General features: G+C 45.1%; 1 protein-coding gene across 6 annotated transcripts in view; it reads right to left on the minus strand.

Moving 5' to 3' along the window:
- The window catches only part of PCMTD2 (protein-L-isoaspartate (D-aspartate) O-methyltransferase domain containing 2), a 66,962-nt gene that overhangs the window by 36,071 nt on the left and 13,565 nt on the right, over positions 1 to 17,326 (minus strand). For 3 of the 6 annotated variants that reach the window (XM_061436788.1, XM_061436789.1, XM_061436790.1), the window contains exons 5-6: positions 16,517 to 16,640; positions 11,657 to 14,408 (exon numbers count right to left, since the gene is read on the minus strand). In XM_061436788.1, the coding sequence (XP_061292772.1) occupies positions 14,029 to 14,408; positions 16,517 to 16,640 (504 nt within the window). In that variant the 3' untranslated portion in view covers positions 11,657 to 14,028. The other 3 variants (XM_061436792.1, XM_061436793.1, XM_061436791.1) reach the window with 2 other exon arrangements.

The following is a 17,326-nucleotide window of genomic DNA, read 5'->3' on the forward strand; positions in this document are numbered from 1 at the left end:
GCTGCCATCTATGGGGTCACACAGAGTCGGACACGACTGAAGTGACTGAGCAGTAGCAGTAGCAGTTCAAATATCAGGATTTCTTCCATAGATGACTGTGTAAGCAAACGGATACATCCAAAGTGAGGGGGAGCAAATGCTACCCCAAAATACACCTTTTCAGCATGAGAATTATTTGGAGCTAAGCTTTTTTTAAGAGGACACATGATCACCTTTGAAACCCAAGTCAAGATGGCTCTTCAGTGAGTCACATTTACAAGAGTAATCTCCACTTCAAAGGAAGTCTCTATACCAGATGGAAGGGAGACAGTCTCTCAAGACTATTGATAGGAGAGGCTAAGATATAAATCTGCATAACAACCACACCCTTCCTTTCTTGTTTTTATTTTTTTAATATCTATTTTTTTGTTTATGTGGCTGCACCGGGTTGACCTTCCTTGAGGCAAGCCAGATACTTAGCTGCGGCATGCCAACTCTTGGTTGTGGCATGTTTCCTGATCTAGTTTCCTGATCACAGACTGAACCTGGGCCCCCTTCTTTGGGAGGGCAGAGTCTCAGCCACTGGACCACCAGGAAAGTCCCTGTTTTGTTTTTAGATGAAGATGGTGTCTAAGGTGATATCTTGGGCCATTTCAAGACTGACTCAATTTCCTGGATTTCTCCAAAGCACACACAAGGGACACACGTTACTAAACTGGTCTGCACAAATGAAGGTAGTTCACACTACGACACTGTACGCTTACAATGAGTTAAATGGTAAATGGCATGTTATCTATTTCACAATGGGGAAAAAAAGAATGTAGCACTGATACATGTTATAACATGAACAAACATTACAAGTATCTTTAGTGAAAAAAATCCATACAGTAAAAGGCCATCCAGATTGAACATTCACCTTGACTGCTTTAAATCCACAAGGCTGTCCAAATGACTGAAATTTTCAGTAACACTCCAAACAAAAATTAGATGAGGATGGGAAAAAAGATACATTCATACACTTGGACAATTGCTGAAAGTAGAAGTAGGCCTGTGGATTACCTTATAAGGTGGAAACCATGTGACTTCCTGATTTCAGGGGTTGTGTGCTGGTTCCACAGAAGAATGCACCCATTTTGGATAAAACACATAGAGTATTTTAGGTGATGTGGCAAATGTACTTTTTACCATTATTAGGAGTTTTCTGTACATTTCAAATTCAGTCAGTTCAGTTCAGTAGGCTCAGTCATGTCAGACTCTTTGTGACCCCATGAACTGCAGCACATCAGGCCTCCCTGTCCATCGCCAACTCCCGGAGTTTACTCAAACTCACATTTGTTGAGTTGGTGATGCCATCCAACCATCTCATCCTCTATCATCCCCTTCTCCTCCTACCTTCAATCTTTCCCAGCATTAAGGTCTTTTCAAATCAGTCAGTTCTTCGCATCAGGTGGCCAAAGTATTGGAGCTTCAGCTTTAGCATCAGTCCTTCCAATGAATATTCGGGACTGATTTCCTTTAGGATGGACTGGTTGGATCTCCTTGCAGTCCAAGGGACTCTCAAGAGTCTTCTCCAACATCACAGTTCAAAAGCATCAATTCTCCAGCACTCAGCTTTCTTTATAGTCCAACTCTCACATCCATACATGACTACTGGAAAAACCACAGCTTTGACTAGACAGACCTTTGTTGGCAAAGTAATGTCTCTGCTTTTTAATATGCTGTCTAGGCTGGCCATAATTTTTCTTCCAAGGAGCAAGCATCTTTTAATTTCATGGCTGCAGTCACCATCTGCAGTGATTTTTGAGCCCCCCAAAATAAAGTCTCTCAGTTTCCCCATCTGTTTGCCATAAAGTGATGGCACCAGATGCCATGATCTTAGTTTTTTGAATGCTGAATTTTAAGCCAACTTTTTCACTCTCCTCTTTCACTTTCATCAAGAAGCTCTTTAGTTCTCTTCGCTTTCTGCCATAATGGTGGTGTCATCTGAGTATCTGAGGTTATTGATATTTCTCCTGGCAATCTTGATTCCAGCTTGTGCTTCATCCATCCCAGCATTTCACATGATGTACTCTGCATATAAGTTAAATATGCAGGGTGACAATATACAGCCGTGACGTATTCCTTTCTCAAGTTGGAACCAGTCTGTTGTTCCATGTCCAGTTCTAACTGTTGCTTCTTGACCTGCATGCATATTTCTCAGGAGGCAATGCCGAGCAAATCCTGCAACACTAAGACCACGTCCATGTGGAGCTGCAGATTCCTTGCTCTCCAGTGCCAGGGCATCTGCAGCCTGGGGTCCCCTCTCCTGCAAAGGCCAGAGAGGAGGAAGTGGTGCCCCTGTAAAGCCGCCAGCGATGCCCCGGTGCCCAAACTTCCTCTGCACAGAGACCACACCAAGCTGGACTCACTGAGACCAGTGCGGCCAAGAGGACTGCCTGGCAGACCTGACTTGGGCCTGGGTGTGCTGCTAGCCCCTGCAAACCCAAGTTTTTAAATGGAAAAAGGACTTGAATAGTCCTTTTTGTATGTCTTCTCCAGATAAGACATACAAATGGTCAACAAACACGTGAAAAGATGTTAAACATCATTAGCCATGATGTAAATGCAAATTAACACCATAATACCCTATCTTCCAATACCAGAGGACCCACAACCAAGAAAACTAAAAATAACAAAATGTTGGCAAAAATGTAGAGAAACTGAATAGTTTCTCATGGGCAAATGAATAAGTTGTGGAGATGGTGGTGAGAATATGTGTACAACAAAGTGAGGGTAGTTAATGCTATAGGCTGTGTATTGAAATGGTTTTAATGCTCAATGTTATATATTTCTAACTGCAATGAAAAGATGAATGAAGCAGTTATGATACAGGTTACCACATGGATGAATATTGAAGACATTAAGTAAGTCATACACAAAAGGCCACCCAGGTCCTAATCATCCTGTGTGCTTTAAATCCACAAAGGTTTTGAAAAGGAGGGAAAGTGTCACCAGTAGTTGCAGAAGAAGAAAACTGAACAGCATGGGAAGACTTCCGTATAGCTGGGGCAAGGGTGAAGGCTGAAGGGGCCTGCGGATAGGACTGAAAGGTGGAACCATGAGATTTCCTCTTTGGGGGTTTCTGTGCTGCTTCCCTGGTAGGGTATCCCAGTATGGGATAAAACACGCTGGAGTATTATATGTGACCTGGCACACGGGAGTACTTTGTACTGCTACTTACACTGTTTTATACACTTGAAATGACTGGAAGGTAAACTACTTTTCAAAAGAACCACGTCAAAACCCTGCTTAAAAAACAGCAGAGAAGGCATTAAACTTCATTACAGAGGCCAAGCCTTAACCAGATTCAGTTCACCCAAAGTGGTGGTGCTAATTGCTCTTAACAGGAGTCCACGTGTTATCAAGAGGCATGGCGGGAAGATTATAATGGGGGCCACTATGTCTTGGGTGCCATGGAAGACTTTGATGTAGTAGAAATAGTGAGATATCTGTATTCTAGTTTTCCACATCAAGCCACCAAAAAACTGTTAGAATAAATGAATTCAGTAACACTGCCAGGTACAAAAATCAGTTGCCTTTCTAGACACCAATAATGTGCCATTAGAAAGAAAAATTAAGCACTTCCCTGGTTGTTCAGTGGTTGAGAATCCACCTGCCAATCCAGGGACATGGGTTCTACCCCTTTTCCAGGAAGATTCCACAAACCAGGGGCCAATTAAGCCCGTGAGCCACAACTACTAAGGCCTGTGCTCTAGAACCCACGCTCCTCAACTAAAGAGTAGGGCCCCCAAATCCGGCTCACCGCAGTTAGAGAAAGCACGGGCAAAGCAACAAAGAGAAATTAAGACAGCAATCCCAAATGATACCTAGGTGTAAATTTAACTAAGGCTGTGAAAGCACAGTGAACAGACACAGATAAACGGAAAGCCATCCTGCGCTCAGGGACACAAAGAACATGGTTACAGTGTCCATTCTACCCAAAGCAACATTCAAGTGCAAAACAAACCTGGTCAGATTTCAATGGCGTTTTCCACAGAATCAGAACAAACATTCTGAACATTTGTGTGGAGACACCAAGGCCTCTGAATAAAAGAGAACAGGCTGAGAAAAGAAAACGCTCTGAGAAAAGAGAACAAGCCGAAGGCATCTCCCTCCCAGACTTCAGCCTATGTGAGGTAGCTAATTCACCAAAAAAGTGTGGAATTGGCCCAAAAACAGGCACACAGAGCACAGGAACAGAACAGAAACCAAAAATAACCCTACAGGCGGGCGGTCAGTTAACTCGCAGGAAAGGAGCCAAGAACACACACCAGGGAAAGGGCAGTCCGCTCAATAAACCATGCCACACACCAAAGAACACGGTGCTCCGTCTACACCACAGACAAAAAGCCAGTTTTCCACCTCAAGCCCTTTCTCTCCTGGGTCCTCTGAAAGCAGACACCCTCGGCAGTCAGTCACACACCAGAACTTTCCTCCCCACTTTTCCTCACCTTTTCCTTCCACTACCTCCTGGCAGGTCCCAAGGAGACCGAGCTCCTGTCCATGTGAACTGGACGCCACAAGCTCCTAAGGCTGAATCCACAGTGGGTCCTGAGGAGAGCAGGCTCCCACCAGCGTGGACTCACCCCCAGGCTGTCTTGAAGCCCAGGCTATCAGCAAGGACTCAGACCCCAGCGTTCCACAAGCCGAAGCCCCAGCAGGTCCTGAGGAGATGGGGATCCCGTCAGCTGAGGGCAGAGCTACACCTGTGGGCACAGCGCACTTTCCCACCCTGGTTCAGGGAGGTGAGCTCTGCCTTCCCTGACAGCCAATGGGAGAGTGCAGACACGGCCTCCCTCACAGGTCAGGCCCTGCCCCGAGGGTGGTTCTACAGCAAATGGTAGAAATTCAAACTGAAATAGAGACAAATATCTCATGATTTCTCCAAAAGTTACAGAACAATTAACTGGAAACCATATGAAATGAAATGACTGTGAACACAAACTGTAAAACTTATACCAAATTCACTCAAATATACTAAGAGACATTTAAAATGCAAAACTATCAAAATTACACAGAAACACAGAAGAAAATCTACATGACCTTGGCTTTGCTCTGCAGATCATGCGTTCTGAGTTTTAACACACAAAAGGCCAGTGTGCAGAAGAAAAAAATACTGTGGACTTTGACAGGGCCTTCATGGGGGTTCATGGTTAAAATGGCTCATTATGTTGACCTCGCAAACAAAGAATAAAATCACAGTGACCCTTGAGACTGACCAAATTGCCCAAACGACATTCTGTTTTCCCGATGGTGCCTACCTTCTCAAGGCTAGGAGACCACCAGATTCCAGACCTCCGGCTGCGTGACCACAGGACCTAACTACAGGCTAAAATTTAACTGTCCCTTCAGAGAATTTTTCATTGGCAGGGTATAAGACAGACCCCATCAGAAAGGGTTCTAATCAAGGGCCAGTCACCCTCTCATTTCCCTCTAATAAATTTCCTTTTCTTGCCTGACTGCCCGGCTCACTCTCTTTTTCTCCACACTCGTCTTACATTCTGGTGCCAGGAGGGAAGACCCACCGCAGCTGGGAGGGCTCGTCTCACAAGCCCACCTCTGGTGGTCCCCTCCCTTAGATCTTGCCGAGAAACTGAGACGAGCCCCAGGACAGGACTCTCCACTTGACTTGCTGGACTGACATCCACACACTGGCCCACATTTCATCCATCGGTTACAAAGGTGAGCGAAATCCCATTCTCTCGGATCCTCTCTCTCTCTCTCTCTCTCTCTCTCTCTCTCTCTCACCCCTGTCTACCCTATTCAGCCGCAATGGGAAATTCTCAATCCCAGCCCTCAAAATCTACTCCTCTAGGATGCCTTCTCCAAAACCTAAGAGCCTTGGGCTTCCAAGAGGAGTTAAGACCAAAAAGACTTATTTACTCTTCTAACACTTTCTGGCCACAATACAGACTTGATAATAGGTCCCAATGGCCAGAAAAACGGAACTCTCTATTATAATACTCTACGGGATCTCGATAACTTCTGCCACCGCAAAGGCAAGTGGTCAGAGATGCCTTATGTTCAGGCTTTGTTTGCTCTTCGCTCTCAATCCTCCCTCTGTGAATCCTGTTCTACCTCTCAAATACTCTTAGCCCACTCTGGGCCATATCCTCCTAATACAATGTCTCCCAATCCCTGTTCAGACTTTTCTTCTTCCTTCAACCCTTCCGACCACAGCTCACCCTTCTCAAGGGAGCTCCCCATTCGCTCCCAATCCCGTTGCAGCCGCTCTAGATCCAGTTCCACAACTTCCACCTTATGCCCCCTTCTCCCTCCCTCTTCAAGCATAGGCCACAGCAGCTGCAGCTCCCAACGCCCCCTCCCCTGCCTGTGCTAGAGGCAAACTCTGAGACCTCAGCCCCACCCTCGACCCCAAGGGTCCCTAGTTTCTACCCTGACCTCCCTAGGTCCCCTCCCCATACCAGCTTTAAAGCAGGAAACTTCACAGCAGGACCCCACTCTTCCCTGCTCTTCTCCCTTTACCAGAAGGCGTTTTGTTCAGGTTCATGCCCCATTCTCCCTCATCGACCTATCTCAAATCAAAAAGCATCTTGGCTCGTTCTCCTCAGATGCCAGATAATTATCTAAAAGAATTCAGGTATCTTACCCAGTCTTATGACTTAACCTGCCATGACATTTACATCATACTTTCCTCCACTCTTCTCCCAGAAGGAAAGAGTATGGTAAGCCTCTCAGGCACATGCTGATGAGATACACATGTCCCCAGAGATGATCCCAACTGGGATTATCAGGCAGAGACACCTGGGTGGGCAGCCCGTAATCACATGGTTGCTTGCCTCATTGTCAGCCTTCAAAAGGCAGGACATAAAGCCAGCATCCTTGATAAGCTAGTAACTCAAGGACTAGATGAAAACCCGGCACAAATTCTAGCCAGGTTAACGGAAGCCCTACAAAAATATACAAGATTAGACCCCACTTCAGCAGAGGGTACCACTGTCCTTAACACCCATTTTATTTCTCAGTCGTCCCCTGATATCCAACTAAAAAAGGCAGAAGAAGGCCCTCAAACCCTTCAACAAGACCTTTTAAATTTAGCCTTTAAGGTTTTAAACAACAGGGAAGAACAGGCAAAGCTAGAGAAGGCCAAATGAAATCAGGCCAAACACCACCTTTTAGCCACTGCTCTACATGGCTCCAAGCCTCCATCAACCAACAAAGACAGGAAGCCACCTGGGCCTTGCTTCAAATTTGGCAAAGAAGGTCACTGGGCCCGCTCATGCCTAAAGCCCAGGCCCCTTCCAGGTCCATGTCCCGGCTGTGGCATAAAGGGACATTGGAAAGTCAACTGCCCAAATCCCCCTCTAAAGATCCAGACACCCCCTTCTGGTCTCGAGCAGGGGTCCTCTGACCCAGCTCTGCCCAGGCTCCTTGGACTTGCCTTACAGACTCTATCAAATTATTCTACTCTGAAAGACCTTATTCTGAAAGTCTAAAGACAAGCCACAAACTGGGAGAAAAATATTTGTAAACCACATATTTAATAAAGGATTTAGACTTAAAATAGACAAAGACCATAAAAAACATAATAAACAACCCCATAAAAAATGGGTAAGGATCTGAACAGACTCCTGACCAAAAGATATATACAGATAGTAAATATCACATAAAAATTAGATTAAAATATCATAACTCTGCTGCTGCTGCTGCTAAGTCGCTTCAGTCGTGTCCGACTCTGTGCGACCCCATAGACGGCCTCCTACCAGGCTCCTCTGTCCCTGGGATTCTCCAGGCAAGAACACTGGAATGGGTTGCCATTTCCTTCTCCAATGCATGAAAGTGAAGAGTCAAAGTGAAGTCGCTCAGTCGTGTCCGACTCTTGGCGACCTCATGGACTGCAGCCTACCAGGCTCCTCCGTCCATGGGATTTTCCAGGCAAGAGTACTAGAGTGGGGTGCCATTGCCTGGGATTACAAATTAAGAGATACCACACTACACCAATTTGGACCGCTAAACTCCATATATATGACAGTATCAACTGGTGCAAAGTGAGGAACAACAGGAACTCTCCCTCACTGCTGGTGGGACACATGCACAGCCACTTTGTAACACAGTTGGGCAGTTTTCTCCAAAGTTAAACAAGCCTCACTTTGGGATTCAACAAAAGTTCAGTTCAGTTCAGTTGCTCAATCGTGTCTGACTCATTGCAACCCCGTGGACTGCAGCACACAGGCTTCCATGTCCATCACCAACTCCGGGAGCTCGCCCAAACTTATGTCCATCAAGTCCGTGATGTCATTCAACCATCTCATCCTCTGTCGTCCCCTTCTCCTCCTACCTTCAATCATTCCCAGCATCAGGGTCTTTTCCAATGAGTCAGTTCTTCGCATCAGGTGGCCAAAGTATTGGAGTTTCAGCTTCAGCATCAGCCCTTTCAATGAGTATTCAGGACTGATTTCCTTTAGGATTGACTGGTTTGATCTCCTTGCAGGAGATCAACAATAGTGCTTTCAGTATTTAGAAAACAGCTTTGAAAGTCCATGCCCAAATGCAAACAAGATGGACTTATGCATAGCAGCACTATTCAAAATAGTTAAAAACTTGAAGAAATCAGGATATTCTTCAACAGATGAGTGCATAAGCAAATTGGGGTATGTCAAGGCAAGTAGAGAAGGCAATGGCACCCCACTCCAGTACTCTTGCCTGGAGAATCCCATGGATGGAGGAGCCTGGTAGGCTGCAGTCCATGGGGTCGCCAGGAGTCAGACACGACTGAGTGACTTCACTTTGACTTTTCACTTTCATGCATTGGAGAAGGAAATGGCAACCCACTCCAGTGTTCTTGCCTGGAGAATCCCAGGGACGGGGAAGCCTGGTGGGCTGCCATCTATGGGGTCGCACAGAGTCGGACACGACTGAAGTGACTTAGCAGCAGCAGCAAGGCAAGTAGAATGTAAGTGTTAGTCACTCAGTTGTGTCCGACTCTGCATTCCCGTGGACTGTAGCCCCCAGTTTCCTTTGTTCATACAATTATCCAGGCAAGAATACTGGAGTGGGTTGCCATTCCCTTCTCCAGGGGATCTTCCACACCCAGGGATCAAACCTGGGTCTCTTTCATTGTAGGCAGATTCTTTACCAGCTGAGCTACAGAGAGGAACCCAAACAGAATATGTCACCCCAAAATATGCCTCTCTGGTGTAAGGATTTTTAAGTCAGCTTCACAAAAAAAAATCTCAGAAAACTAAGTAGCAACTGCCCTTTTATGAAGGACATTTTCAACAAAGAAATCTCCATATTTAAGGGCTATCGTTCTTTGCATCAAAAATACAAGGATAATTAAAACTCAAGTAACTAATCAGTGGAGAGGTCCCAACTTAAATCTGCAAACAATCATACCCTTCTTTACTGTATTTTGCATAACCTGCCATAATGGACTTCACCTCCCAATGCCTTTCTCCTGTTTTTAGCTGAAGATATTATTTAAGGTGATGGCTTTGGACATTTCAGGGAGTAACTCAGTTTTACTTGTTAGCAACTTGTATGCAGGAGGTATTTGTTGTTGTAGTTGTTTTAGTCACTAAGTCACGTGTGACTCTTTTACAACCCCATTGACTGCGGCCTGCCAGACTCCTCTGTCCATGGGATTTCCCAGGCAAGAATACTGGAGTGGGTTGCCATTTCCTTCTCCAGAGAATCTTCCCCACTCAAGGATCAAACCCATGTCTCCTGTATTGCAGGTGGATTCTTTACCACAAAGCAGCCTGTGAAACAGCACTTGGATTATCTCTTTAGTTACAGCATCAAATACATATGGCACTGACTACGTACAAAATCTTACTCTGCTCCAGTGCTAAAAATTATTATCCCAATCATGCTCATGCTGCTGCATATCAGTGAAAAGCAAAAAAAGAGCAATGAGTTTTTCTCCTTTCCTTTCCTGAGCACAAAGTAGATAGAACAGTGAGCAGGCCTGAACATTCCTAGTTCCTAACTCTGAATGTGTGTAACTGAGTTTGCTTTTCTGCCCCCTAACTCTGCAGGAGCTACAATTCACATTTTTCCTTGGACTCCATGCTAAATACATGCCCTACCTGGTGTTCACCCTTACAACACCCTTCCCCTTGTAGTTACGTATCAGAAAGAAGGCTGCAGAGCCACCCAACTGCCAGACTCAGCTACTGGGTTACTGAAGCCAGTTTATGACTGTCTTTGAAAAAACTGCAAGAGAAAGAAAGAGAGATCCCATCACCTTTGTTTCTCATCACCAACTCCTGACTGTGAGCCCCTGCCTTATATAAGTGCCTAGATTCTTCATGAGCTGCCACCATTCTTGAGGCACGAGCCTACTGCTGCCCTCTCTGCCAGCTGAGAATTAAAGCCTCCTTTCTACTTCCTCCCAACTCTGTCTCAACTTCAGTGGGGAGAGAAGGCCAAGATTTTGGCCAACAATACCACTAACCTGATTATCAAAAATCACATAATCTGAATTAACATCACCACTCACAAGCCTACTCTTGCTTAAACAATTCAATGATAACAAAGTTCCAAAAGGAAAGCTGAGGTTCTGGGCTTTGGCTTGAGACAGATGCTGGCTTGGGGAAAATAGCATGTTCCATTCACTGACAGCCTACGGCACAGCCGAGGGACATGAAGGCCAAGGAAGGTTGACTTGAGTCAGGAGCTGCAACCACCTGTCCAATGCCCTTGCGGTCCTCCCACAACAGCAAGAAGCCCTTCACTTGCAAAAGCCACAGACCTCACTCATGTCCCTGGTGGTGGGGGCACAGGAGGCACACCTGCCCCCGGCTGCATTCCTCACCCAGGCCCCAAGAACAATATTGCTCATTTATCCAGTCTCCTCCCTACTTTACAAAGAGCAGAGACTACATGCTACAGTGGTAAGGAAATTCTTGCTCAGTGACGCCGTGGGAGGCTCAAGGGTTACTTCATTTCATGGAATCCAGGATTGGCAGCTCTCAGAGCCCACATGGGTGCGTGTGGCTCCCTAAGACCAGCAAACTGCAGTGTGAACCTCCCCTGGAGAGGCCCAGTTGCTCCCATAACTTTGAGTCTTTAATGAGTGTCCAAAGTCTGTAACAACTGGGAGGCCAAAGGATTGCAGGGCCACAGAGCGCTGGATGGTTGGTGTGAAGGGGGATACACAAATGCTTAGAGTATTAATGTCTCTCTTGGCAGGCCACAAGGCTGCGAGGGGAAGTCCTTTTCTCAACCACGAAGATGCTGGTAACTGAAACATACTGGACCACAACCCTCGGACCCGACCTTAAATCTGGACCATGGCCCTGGCCTGACCCCCAGCCAACCCTACACCTAAACCCCACCCTCACCCTTATGGCCCTATAAGATATGCTGCCATTGTCCGATTATCTTTTATTTAATATTTTCACGATATGGGAAAATCGTACCAAAAAACTAACCAGACACTCTACAGACACCTATGTTCACATAGTCTGACTTTGTCTATTCAGACTTCCTGTGTTTAATTACAAATCAGGCCCCCCCAAGAGTGCTAAAATGGTACAGAATTCGGCAATAATACAGTGAAAGAAAACACATGATCCTAACTTTTTAAAGCTTACTTTAAAAGATTTTTTGAAAAAAAAAGTAGCCAAGAATTTTAATTCCACACAGGAAACAAAAGCAATTCCAAGAAGGCTAAAGTGTCTTAATGACCTTTATTGGAATCTTTTGAATATCAGCTCATTAAAGTCTTCATTTCCTATTTCTTGCATTAATCCCCTGAAAGCTCCAGACTGGCAAAAATATTAAGTACACAGCTGATTTCTATACAACATACTTAATATATATAAATTGATAATTTGTTTTGCACATGTCTATGGCTTTACTACTTTCAAGACAAAAGTCACATATAAAAATACAGACTACTCAAAACATAAAAGTCAGCCAATGTCTATGGTTTACAATGCAAAGCTTGCAGACAACACAGACTATATATAATTCATCTGTTTGTGAAAACAGAAAGCACTCATACTGAACTCTAGAGAAAGGTGCTGATACATGGGGAAGCTCACTGATGACTCTCTTTTATGTTTATAATATAGATCAACACCAAATTATTTCACATATACTCAGTATCTATCTACCTATATATATTTTTTAACCAAATTCTGGTGTAAAAGTCACAAACCAACATGTAGATACAAAATGTTAGGAAGGGTTTAACATATATAGGGGAAAATAATGTCTTATGCATTGTAAAGAGTTTTTACAATCCAGCATGAAGGCAAATGTGGTTGAAAAAATAGGGAAATCCATACACAATGATAGAAAAAAATTCAGTCAAGCCACCTAACAACACCAGATTTCAGATATCACTTATTTAACATTATGTCCAAAAATGTCCATGTGCTGCAGAGGTCTCTACAAATCAATTAGAATAATGTCAACAAGATCTGCAAACAGAAGCCTTAGCAAGTAAACATGACTCATGCTTCTATCTCTGAAAGAATGAGGCTTGACTTCCAGTGAAAGGCAGGTAAGCACAGCAATGAAGAAGCCTTCTTTATAATAGCTTAACTACCAATTTAGGGCACTGTACACATTTCCCCAGCTATGCGTGCACAAAATATTCTATGATAAAATGATTCAATTTTTTTTTTTTAAAAGCATAAATTAAAAAAAAAATAGAACTCAGTGAAGCTAGTGAAACCACAAAGGCATTGAACTCCAACAACATTTCAGTAGCTAAGGGATAAAATTAATCGTAAAATCTGGATGATCAATCTTCCATCAGCACTATGATTTTGGATTTACTATTAAGATTTTATACTAGTCTTTGGATAAAATTGCCAAGTCTGACAAGAACCAATGTTTTGGAAGAAGCAGTGTCACCTGTAAACATCCTGCCACCTGACTAACAGGATGGCCTCTGCTTCAAGACCCGGGACGTGATAAGACAGGAAGCTCTCGACACACAGGCCTGGAGAAGACGGACTGCACGTATCACTGCTGAGTGAAGCCACTCTACTTCGACAGAGCTACTGATCACTTATGTTTGTTCTTAAAAAAAAATTAGAAAACTAACCAATCTTTTTCTCCAGAATTATAAAAGATAAAATCTATGAGTCAGTACTATAATGTGATTACAGAAAAATAGCCAACAGAAGAAAAATCCACGGCTGTCCACATCATCCCCAATCTACGTTCTGTAGCCAGTACCTTCCATGTGCTCTGAGGACAGAGCCTCAGAAACTGTCACCTCAAAGCTGAATCAATGACCATCTCTGGCACTGTGGCACAAGCAATGCAGCTTCTTTCTTAACACGACACTGATTTCCTTCTTCAGGATTTTCTTTGATGGTATTACGCAACACCGGTTCTTTTAAAGGTAACAAAGGTATCACAAAAAACTCCTTGGAAATCTTCTGCAATTCCACAAAGAAACCTGGCAATTTCATACTTTCATTCCTCCCCCCATCACAATTTTTCTTTTTCTAAACTACAAGTGACAACTCACATAAGATTTCATTAATTTACTTAAAATAAGGGAAAGCTTTTCAGTGTCTCCCCACTCCAGATAACTGAAAGATTTAATGAAACTTTCACTCCATTTCACTTATTTAGTGAAACTCAGTGCCAATAATTAAAAGGTTGATACTATAAAATTCAAACTTGGGCACAGGCGTGTCCCACTCAGAAAAGATTTTATACAGTTAAAAACTTGTGCTTTCTGTCTCACATTTTATAAGCAACACAGGTTAATTTCAACTTCAGTTTTCCTTTTTGATGCAGTGTCTCTCGTGTAAGGAACAGTGTCCCAGCAGCCTCCACACACAGACCCCAGTGATCCCTGAGAGCGGGAAGTCAGCGCCTCCTCCAGGGGACTCTCGCCCTCCTGAGAAAACATTCTTAACTTGTGCACTGTGTTCACGGAAGTCAGACTGAGGGACGAGCGCTCTAGAGGACAGTCAAGGACAGACGAGCTGCAGAGAGGAGCCCCTCGGTCCCCAGTGCGCCTGCTCCGGTGGCCCTCCAGGCAGACTGGGTCTCCTCCCCTGAACCACAGACCTACTTTTCTCTGTAATAAAGCAGGTAGTACTTCAGGGGGTCTGGCAGAGGGAGGCTCAGGACCTTCTCACGCAGGAAGTTCACCGGGGGCTCAGGCTTGGCGTCCGGTGGGGTGGTCGCCTCTTCTTCCCGCCGCTCCTCCTCCAGGTCTCCAGAGCTGTTGTCATCAGAGGGATTGGAGATCCGACTGGCAAAGACCTCTTTGTCCAAAAAGACAATCGTTTCCAATCGGCGGCGGCGAACTCTCCTTCGTTTAAACCTGGGAGTGTTCTTCAGTCCATTTCCATTTTTGTTCACTGCTTCCTGGTGAATGACCTTCTTAATGGTGCCCCGGATGGCGATGCGTGCCAGGTCCTGGAGGCTGCGAACCGCCAGCGGTGCTGCGTGCAAAGAACAAGACTCAGCCTCACCTTCGTGATCACAAGGTCTAGACAGCTGAGAAAATTATAACCTCATTTTCATTCACTGGCATATTTACAAACACATGACAAGACCAGGAGACGGCTGGAGACAAATGTTATCTGTGCTTTAATTTGCATTCATATGGTATTTTTCACAACATATTTTCAAATAAACTGGCCCTTAAATCAGATAAGAAAAGGAAGCAGCACTGCTCGGATAATCAATCAGTGGAAGAATCAGAACCAGGGTTATAGGGTTTGGTCCTTTGGCATCTGGCTTCATTTCTCTATTTGCTGTGTTCACTGATGCATTCTCTCATCTAGCAGAAATACAGAGACCACGGGCTCCAGCATTCTTTTATCTATTTTAGGATTTTCACAGTATTTCAGAAATTTAAGTATTTGTTCCTTTTTTATTAAAGTAGAGAACAAGCAGTTCCAAAAACATTTTTAGGAACAAAATTCCCAAAGCACATCAAGGAAAAATAAAATCTGGTAATTAAAGTACATGGCAATATAAGGGTTTTTCTGAGGGGAGAAGAATTACTAGCGATTATGTTTTAAATACATTAAACTGAAAATGAGCTTCACTTCTACCCCCTGAACCTAACTTCTCCAAAAAATAATAACCCACACTATAGAGAGGGCTCCAGTTGCCTGCAGTGTCTCTTACCCAAACCACAGAGGCCCTCACAGAACTGGCTCTGCACTCGCGGCCCCACAGGGACCCCAGGCTCCTTTGTCAGCACACGGGAGGGGCCCTGGCACTCACCTGCTCCTAGACACCCCACCACAGCTCCTGCTCCAATGCCACTCGGCGTTCCTCCTGCTGTGACCCCCAAGGATGCCTTTTCAGACCTCCCGACAGCCAGCTCTGGCCTCCAGCTCACCCCAACATGCCACTGGTGGAAGCCACCTCTTCCCCCTGGCCCCAGCCTCTCCTGCTGCCTCTTCCTCTTCCACCCAGCCTGGCATGTTCCCTAAAGAGGTTCCCCTCTGCTTATGCCTATTGATGACTGGTTTGACATCCATCCCATGGCCTCAGGTAACACAGAGCAGCCAGAGGCTCCCTGGGTTCCAATCCAGGCCTGACTGGGGTCAGAGCCTCCCACACACCCACCTTCACAACATGCCAGCCAGCTCTGACTCCCATATCCTTCCTCAGAAAGGCCCTGCATGCCTCCTGAGTCCCTGACACTCTGAAGCCCAGCATCTTAGCTTTGGTCTTTATCTCCTGCCTGGAAAATCCCAAGGGTCTCCTGACTGGCTCCTGCCCACAATCTGATCCATCCAAAAGCTGACCCTCATCAACGTGACTCTACTAGTCTAGGAACCTCTGGCCTAGGAGATACAGTTACAAATAACTGGAATGTTCACTTCAGGAACCCTAAACAGCATCATAGTTGTTCACTGGGCCACATTTGCTTTGAAGCCCTGGCCTTAAACGCTGCATCTCTGGTGCCCTCCACCCCATCATGATCCTGTCCAAGCGTGACCAAGACACTGGTCTCAGGTCCGGACTGAGCCCTCACCTTCCAAAACTCTGCAGAGGCTCTGGACAGCAGTGCCCTCCCCACTGCAGGTCACATCTACCTACTTGTTCTGAAGGCATTTTCAGGGAAGCAAGCACTCAATAAAGTCATCTTCCCCTGACCACCAGGGAGTCCAGAGGTGCCACATCTTTTATTTAAAATACGGGACAGGCTCCACAACCTACATGATGAACTCAGGTCTAAGCACCTGCCCAGCCAGTGCCTCCCACAACCTGACTGCACACATCAGGTCCTCTAGCTGAGTCACCTGCCTCAGCTCATGCTTCTCTTCTATTTCTTCTCTTTCTAGAGAGCGTCTTCTCACCCTTGAATATTAAGCACAAATGACCTAAAATAACTCAAAATAAGCTAAAAACCAATTATAATTTTTCAATGATTTCAAGTGATTTTTAAAAAACCACTTGTAAAACTTTAAGGCTTCAGTGAGTGGAAAAATGGTCTTTAATATTAAAAGGTTCCTGATGAATTTTGTTTCTCTCAAATTCTGGAAAGAGTAAAAAGATTTAAAAGGTAAGGAAGAATCTCTGCACTCACGTAACTGGACGAGCCTCGACTTCCCGGACTCAGACTGGCAGGGCTGGATCAGCGGAGCAAAGGAGACAGCCAGAATCTTCTTGGTTTCCCAAGCAGAAGGGCCAGTGCGCGTTATCTTAGTCAGCTGTCCCAGAGGTTAAAATGAGAATATTCAAAAGATTTGACTACTGGTAGTTTGTATCTGGACTTCCCTGGTGGCTCAGACGGTAAAGCATCTGTCTACAATGCAGGAGACCCGGGTTCGAGCCCTGGGTTGGGAAGATCCCTTGGAGAAGGAAATGGCAACCCACTCCAGTACTATTGCCTGGAAAATCCCATGGACAGAGGAGCCTGGTAGGCTACAGGCTACGGGGTCGCAAAGAGTCGGACACGAATGAGCGACTTCACTTCACTTTCACTTTCAGTTTATATTTAAATATAATCACTCCTATATACAATCTAAAAATCACAGACACTAAAGATGAAAACACCCGACAACACAGGCCTCTGATGTGACGTGACCAGAACGACACCTAACTCAGCGATATTCTTGCAAAGGTGCTCCAGTTCCTAGTACAGAAGTTAAGGAAACAATGAGAGAAGGAATGTGGGGAATCTGATAAGACAAGCTTCTTATAGACTCTCCAAAGAAGTCACTGTTGTAGGGAAAATGTGGGGAGACCAGGGTGATCCTAAAGTAAAAGTCATTCAAGACACAACCACCTGCAACCTTCAACCTAGACTGAGTCCTGGCTGTTGTTCGTGGGGATGGGAGTATAAGAAGAGACCATCTTGCGCCCACCGAACAGCAGCTACCATCACAAATCACCG

This window comes from Bos javanicus, chromosome 13 (assembly GCF_032452875.1).
Source record: "Bos javanicus breed banteng chromosome 13, ARS-OSU_banteng_1.0, whole genome shotgun sequence".
Lineage (NCBI taxonomy): Eukaryota > Metazoa > Chordata > Mammalia > Artiodactyla > Bovidae > Bos > Bos javanicus.